Source organism: Myxocyprinus asiaticus, chromosome 27, assembly GCF_019703515.2.
Source record: "Myxocyprinus asiaticus isolate MX2 ecotype Aquarium Trade chromosome 27, UBuf_Myxa_2, whole genome shotgun sequence".
Taxonomy (NCBI): domain Eukaryota; kingdom Metazoa; phylum Chordata; class Actinopteri; order Cypriniformes; family Catostomidae; genus Myxocyprinus; species Myxocyprinus asiaticus.
The window spans coordinates 3,353,504-3,361,482 of NC_059370.1; the positions used below are offsets into that span (position 1 = coordinate 3,353,504).

General features: G+C 38.9%; 1 protein-coding gene across 4 annotated transcripts in view; it reads left to right on the forward strand.

The window, feature by feature from the left end:
- Positions 1 to 4,494, forward strand: part of irf2b (interferon regulatory factor 2b) — a 33,247-nt gene extending 28,753 nt beyond the window's left edge. For 3 of the 4 annotated variants that reach the window (XM_051658590.1, XM_051658589.1, XM_051658588.1), the window contains exon 9: positions 2,033 to 4,494. In XM_051658590.1, the coding sequence (XP_051514550.1) occupies positions 2,033 to 2,338 (306 nt within the window). In that variant the 3' untranslated portion in view covers positions 2,339 to 4,494. The remainder of the gene's footprint in view (positions 1 to 2,032) is intronic. The other variant, XM_051658591.1, reaches the window with a different exon arrangement.
- The last annotated feature ends 3,485 nt before the right edge of the window (positions 4,495 to 7,979 follow it).

The window sequence follows — 7,979 nt, forward strand, 5'->3', positions numbered from 1 at the left end:
TAATGCCTATATGCTTTTAAAACATCTGAAAAAATAGAACAAATAATAAGTGATACTGCTGCAAGAGCAATGTTAATACATAATACTGTAGCTCACCAAAAAAAAAAAAAAAAAAAGAATTTCTGCCATCATTTACTCACCCTCCTCGTACAAAACTAGTGTTTTTTAATATGTGAAACACAAAATTAAAGGATTGAGAGGATCGTGATTGTGACTTGTCAAGCTATAAAAGCACCATTCAACTCATGCACTTTATTTCAATTCATCTGAAGCCATGCGATAGTGTTGTGTGAGTAACAGAACGAATTTTAAGTGTTAATGTACCTCTTCACCCATTCGAATCTGGTGTGTGCTTAAAAAAGTCTTTGTTTACATAAGTGCAGTGCAGTGAGCACCTGACAGCACATACTGTAAGTATAAACGCCTCGGGCCGCCGAGAGCTGCGCGCGCACAGGACGCATGCGTTGCTATGCCAGGTAATAGCGATGGGAAGTCTGATTCTTTTCTGCGAAGCGGTTCTTTCGGACGGTTCGTTTCAATGAAACGATTCAACCATTCTTTTACGTCATCGCATAATGACGTCACTAGAATGTAACGCTATCAACCCGGCATTGTGGAATAGACGCTTAAACACTCAAATAAAGTGGGCACATATTGCGGAATATTACTCTTTTTCTTTTGAGTTATTAATAAGGATGTTTATTTGTAATCAGTAATTCCTTCAGCAATCCTGTCCATTGAAAACGACTGACCAATATTTATTAGGTTTTGAATATGTTTACTCTATTTTGCACGTAAAGCACCCAATACAGTCAGTGATGCACAAACGCGGAGATTTTCTGTGTTCACAGCATACAAAGAAAATAAACTAATCTAAACTCCCCCTTTTTATATAGAAACCATGATCCAGCTCAATGCGTAGTAAAATTCATTTTCATTTATCAGCTGAAGTTTTAGCATGCTTTCATTAAATGCTATTTATAAAACAAAATCAAGACGTAAGCATATTTCCAGTACGTTTTATTTGTTATTAAAGAAACTTACATTTCATCAAACCCTCGGGACACGCATGCTCACATCAGCAGCTCACTCACTGGTTCTTCAGACATGTCCGTAAGAGACTGTTCTCAGTTCAGTGTACTGTTTCGAGAGGTGTCGCAACTGAGTCAGCGTACTGTTGAGATGAGAACTGCTGCGATCATCATACATCGATAAGACGGTCATACAATGAAGTCATACACATATTTCCAGCATGTTTTATTTGTTATACGTTTTGCTGTTCAGCAAAATACGCCAGAAACAAACATTTCACCCCACCTTTATCATATGGCCCACGCATGCTCAGTATCAGCAGCTCGTCAGTTCTCAGTGTGTCGCACACCTCCGATAAAAAGGCGATTCTCTGTTCAGTGTACTGTTGACTTGAGAACTGTTGCATCCGGAGCATTCAGTCCGATTTGTGAACAAGTTGGAGCGGTTCATTGCAAAGAATAGTTAGGAAAAGCGGATAATACCAGTTCTAGGATCATATTACTCCCGGTTTTCGGCTCAGTTCGAGAAGGAGCTTTTAGGCTCATCCGAGAGTGAGTTATGATTGAGTAACTTGTGGATCAGTGTTGACTCAAGACGTGAACTGTTTCAAACGATTCAGTCCGATTTGGTTAACTGCTTCAACTGGTTCACTGAAAAGAACCAGTTCAAAAGTACGATTCGTTCACGACCTGGACATCACTACCAGGTGAAAGTATAAGCATGGCTTAAGGAGAAAAAGGCGGAGGAATAAATTGGTTTCTCTGTGTTACACATTTATGTTGACTTTAATGAGCGAGGTTGGAAACTGAAAAGTTGCAGGTTCAGATTTCCTCCACATTGTACTCTTGTTCAAGACAAAATCTCCAACATTAGTCCAAGGGAACTGAATTCTGCTTAAGATAAAAATGTTAAATGATGATTTCAGAATTAGTGGTGACATCTGATGTTTATTGTGTCCTTTTGCATGTGATAATCACTGTGGCTCTATTCTTTCCTGCAGCACGTTCAGACCTTACTGTTTGGACTTGAAGACAAGAAGCCGCCAATGATGAGGATGCCTCTGCCCAGCATGTCCTCTTTCATCTCCTCTGACAAACCCAACTTCAAGATAACCACTGTCCGAGACCAAGTGCCTTCATCTTTACACCCCGCTTTCACAGGTGGGACTCCATGGAACATCCTAAACTCATCTTTCCCCCCATCCCACAGCCCAGGACCATCTGGTCAGGCCCCTGTCCATGAGAAACGAGCCAGTGTGATCATGAAGACCTCAGATGTTTCCAAATCCTCTGTTAAAAGCTGCTGATGATATCTGCATTGTGACACACTGTCTTGCTGGACTTGACCAAGGCGTGAAGAACACTATTGTTGCCTTTGATAAAGGACCTATAAGAGTTCACGGGACTGCTTTGGCTTTAAAGACAGCTTTCTGGATGAGTAAAGCATCCTACCAAGTGGTGGTTAATGTAGTCCCAGATGGGAAATGATCCATGAGCTTAAATTCAGGGAGATTTTGAGCAAAGTGACATGCAGTGGCCACAAAATTTGTTTGGACACTTATGCCACACTTTGAAATGTACAAGTGTCATTGCATCAGATAACAAAAATAACTAAAGAAAGATAGCACATGCACACTTGTCAAGCAAAACATTTCACAAAAAAAGGTTTGGTAGGTTTGAAATTATGAAACAATAGATTTACTGTTCCAAGTGAAGATAAATTGCATTTGGACATTTTCTGGTTGTCAAACTTTAGTGGAACAGGTCTGTAGTGAATGTGATGTATTACACCTGTGGTTACTCTCCTTGGAAACCTGTGTGAACATAAGGGGACCTGACTTCAGAAAATGGCTTTCTTTGCAAAAACGGATTAGAAAAGTTAAAGAAATGTTCCAGGTTCAATACAAGTTAAGCTTTATTAAAGGGGTAGTTCACCGACAAATTAAAATTCTCTCATTTACTCAACCTCATGCCATTCCAGATGTGAAACAGATTGATATTTAAGTCTTTTTTTAGTTTAATGGTTTACTTCCGGTTACTCACCAGTGCGCATTCATGACAGGACCAAGTTCATGCAGCCTCTCGCGTGACATAATTGCGTTGGCATGTTCAAATTAAAGCAAAACCATTAAAGCTTGCGAACAGCGCAAGCTGGTTGTCAGTTCTCGCGTGAACAGGCCAGTGCGCTTACATCACACGAAAGGCTGTGTGAACTCATTAATGCGTATTGGAGAGTGACCAGACCATTATGTTTGAAATTATTTTTTGTGGCAATAAATTATGCCATAAATGCTGTTAATTGAGCTTAAAGCTAAAGTCTGTCATTTCTGTGCCTCTAACGCCACCGAACAGAATTGCAAAAAAATTTATTTTTTTCTCAAACTGCCTTCCAAATACACTCCGGTCTTCTATTGATCGAACAAACAGATAGTCCCACCCCCCAACTCATGCCATTGGTTGAGTCAATGTTTTTGTGTCATGCTGTACGGGCCGCTCAAAACAAACAGGAATTTTGATAGCGCTACAGAGACACAGTATTTACAGATTTCGAGAAAAGTATGAATGAATGGCTTACTTAAAGTTATGCATACTAAGCTGGAAATGCGGAAAGTATTTCAACATCGAAAAAGTTAGACTTCAGCTACTTGTATTTAACCTGAGACTTTCAGTTAGTCCTGAGAAAAGCTGCAGCATCATTTGTTTGCAGATGCCACTGGTTTCATATGTGCAATAAAAGTCATACATAAGTGTGGCTTCAGTTTCCAAATACTTTATGGGACCACTGTATATCGATAACTTGCCATAGTGATGGGTGTCAAGGTTAAAAGCCATAGTGAATGTGTATATAAAGGAATCATTGCCTAACTGCCTTTAGCCACCCGAGCACCTTGGATAAGCACTGGCTGTGATAATCGGTGACTTTTGTAGCTCGCATTCGAGAAGAATAGTTTTATGAACCTATACGTGGCTCCAACAAAACCAGAAAAAAATGCACTTAATGGCATCATCTTAACTTATCTTGAGACCTTTATCGTGAGCCAATTTTAATACCTTAGGAATCTTTATGCAATGGATAATACAGTATATGAAATATCCGCTATTTTACATTACTATGATGTAAGAAATCAGGTGTGAATTTGTGTTCGTTTGTGGTTTTTACATAAAAAAAACAAACACTTGTTTTATGATTTTTATATATATAAAAAAAAAACATAGGTTAGATAATTGTATGCCTCTTTCTACTGTATATGTGAACATAAAGATGTATATGTTTTGCTTGTCTGTGTCTATGGCTGTATATACAAGTCCCAGTTATATGTGTTTGTGCCTATATTATCTTTATACACATACAAGGGCTTCTTTTTAATCCTGTGGATCACTGAACATAAACAGATTTCCCCAAGATTGTGGTATATAAAAATCATGTGATCATAAGAATAAACGACAAACTCTGCTTAAGTCACATTTGGATCATTACTGTATTATCTGTCCTCTCAAAAGTGGAGAATAAATTCTATATATTGATTTTTGATAGAAAAAAAGACAGAAAGAGTGATAGACAGACAGACAGACAGAAAGATGATAGATAGATCCTGTACATAGACACATTCTGGCTGTGTTGTCTGTGAAGTGATCTTGCATCTGTGTGTGTGTGTGTCTGTCTGTCTGTCTTTTGGTTTCAGTTCTCAACTCATCCGTAATGACATCTGGGTCACTATGACAACAACAAAGAAGATCAAAACAGTCATCGCTGCAGTAGTATGTTACACGAAATGCGACTGGCAAGTTTACCCCCACGTTCATCTCTTTCTTGTGTCTCTCCTGGGACCCAGCAAAAACAGTTTTTGGAATTCAAAAACCTTTATATGTATTTAAGCAATATCACATGAGCAAGAGCCCTGATTCAGCCACAGACACGAGGCCGTAGGCAATCACAGCAGTGCTGATTTAGGGTCATATAGCACAATTGCGAGTGTGATATCGCTTATATACAACAGTTCAATGAACAAGTACATTTTAAAATGTTAGAAAAAAACTGAGTACGGTCATAAAAACGCATTCGTGCATGGAACTACTTTCTTACGCCACGGAAAAGAAGTTGCTGTTGCTGGTTCAAACCAAATGATGCGTCCAAGCCTCTCAAAAACATCACTTCAGAACTACTAATATCAGCTTGGACTGTTTCTAACATGTTATTGGAGAAACAAGGATGTGTGTGTGTGTGTGTGTGTGTGTGTGTGTGTGTGAGAGAGAGAGAGAGAGAGAGATATGGAACATGTGCGATCACCTGTTGATGATGCTGTAGTCTGTTAGTCAGCTTTCTGAAGATAATGTCATTTTGGTGAAATGCATCCTATTTTCTCAGTGGAAAAATAGCAGTCCAAGCGGGGGTATTCCTCCATATATAGCGGTAGCTGGTGCGCACGAGTCTTTCACTATAGAAACCACAATTTTTAACAGTATTTTCTCTCCAATGTGGAAAGTCCGGTAAGAGGTAAGCGCCTTGAGTTTGTGTAATTAATCAGTCTGTTGTCTTTCAGCTGTGATGAGCCTTAATGCTGATGTTGTTAAAGCTATTTCCTAGCTTTATTAGTGTTGTAGTAATTCGAGCGATCATGTAGTGCTGATGAATGAAAACACTGAGTGACCAACTGGCTCATATTATACACAGAAATAGTCTTTTGTCGCCACCGGCTTTAAATGTTAAGAGACACATAGCTCTTAACACATCTGCACTGCTCTTACATTTTAGTTTAGAATGGCACGAACACAAGCGGAGTGATACACACAGTGAAGCGTCCGAGTGCTGATAGTGTGAGTTAGAGGAACTAACTGTTATATATATAGCATAAGAAACATATGACTTTTTGTTTGTTTGCTTTATTCATATTTTATTGTATGTCCTCTGCGCAATTTACTATAATCAAAATGGCATATTTTGAGCTAAAAATAATTTTTTATGCACACAGTATTTATACAAATTATTCTACATTTAATAAAGGTGCATGAACCATAGTTTAGCTATGCTATGAAATATATTACAAAATGTTTTACCTTCATAATATACATAAGTATAATAGGCCTATATTATGTCAGGGCATTTTTAATGATTAAGGAGAGGAAGATGTCATTGACAGTTCTTCAACATTTGATATTAAAATATATAATGTATTAAATTACTGTATAATATAATGTAATGTTATATTATATTATATTATATATTTTTATAATAACCCATAAATATCCTCTGAAGGATACTAATGAATTGCCGGATCTCCGTTTGATAAATTGCCTGCTTTGCAGAACACAACCTCCTGCCATAAAAACCAAACCATTATGTGTTGCATTGCAACCGAATATGAGATTGTACTCATAAACACAAATAAGACATCTCATCTTTTGAAATCCCCTTGTGGTGTTTAATGTTTATTCTTGGACATTAAAGGAAATATTGACCCAGGAGTGTAGATTCCAGGGGGGAATATTTATACCATTCTCAATGTACAACATACATACATTGGCGCAGGGTTCAATATAACAAAAGGTCTGAATTACTGTAATAGAGTCTTTTGTTGATTTATTTGGCAGCTCTGTTGACCTGCCATATTTGTTGTTTTTCTGTGGTTTTTATGAAGTCATAAAACTGAGGCTATTGCACAACCTAGTGACAGAATAAAGATACTTCCATTGACATTTCTATTAGTGCTGTTGTAAAGGTTTTCAGACACAAGAGGTCAGTATTGAAAACATGTTGTTCAGAGCATCAGGTTGACAAAACAAAGGCGTGGAGGGACTACAGGCAGCCGAAATACAATTGTTGATGGCTGCAGAGAGAGCATCTGTGGCACTTTTTCACCTTTACTTAACCTGACATTATACCTTTATAGAAAGCTTAGGATATCTCCTGTACTGGCAAAGCGAGACATCTGTATTGTCGAAGCTATTTAATCATTATTATTAATCATACCATTATTAATTATAGCTATGTAAGTTAATGATAAACTCATCAGTAATTTTTTTTTTCTGCCCCTTGACCTCGTGGTGACATAGTGACTCGCCTCAATCCAGGTGGCGGAGGAGGACTCTCAATCCATGCATCTTATCACGTGGCTTGTTGAGACCTAGCAGAGAGCCTACCACAGAGGCCTAGCGCGTGTGGAGGCTCATGCTATTCTCCACGGCATCCACGCACAACTCACCACGTGCCCCACCAAGAGTGAGAACCACGTTCATCTGTACAAACTATAGTACGCAAGTATTATCACCATGGGACCACGCAGCCATCATACCACTCAGGAAGGAGACACATTCTGTCTCCTAGAGATGAATGTAATTTGGTGTGAAAAGTGCAAATCAATCCCAGAACAACAGCAAAGGACCTTGTGAAGATTCTGGAGGAAACAGGTAGACAAGTATCTATATCCACAGTAAAACGAGTCCTATATCGACATAACCTGAAAGGCTACTCAGCAAGGAAGAAGCCACTGCTCCAAAACCGCCATAAAAAAGCCAGACCACAGTTTGCAAGTGCACATAGGGACAAAGATCTTACTTTTTGGAGAAATGTCCTCTGGTCTGATGAAACAAAAATGGAACTTTTTGGCCATAATGACCATCGTTATGTTTGGAGGAAAAAGGGTGAGGCTTGCAAGCCGAAGAACACCATCCCAACCGTGAATCATGGGGGTGGCAGCATCATGTTGTGGGGGTGCTTTGCTGCAGGAGGGACTGGTGCACTTCACAAAATTTATGGCAACATGAGGAAGGAAAATTATGTGGATATATTGAAGCAACGTCTCAAGACATCAGCCATGAAGTTAAAGCTTGGTCACAAGTTGGTCTTCCAAATGGACAGTGACCCCAAGCATACCTCCAAAGTTGTGGCAAAATGGCTTAAGGACAACAATTGGAGTGGCCATCACAAAGCCCTGACCTCCAGACCTGACT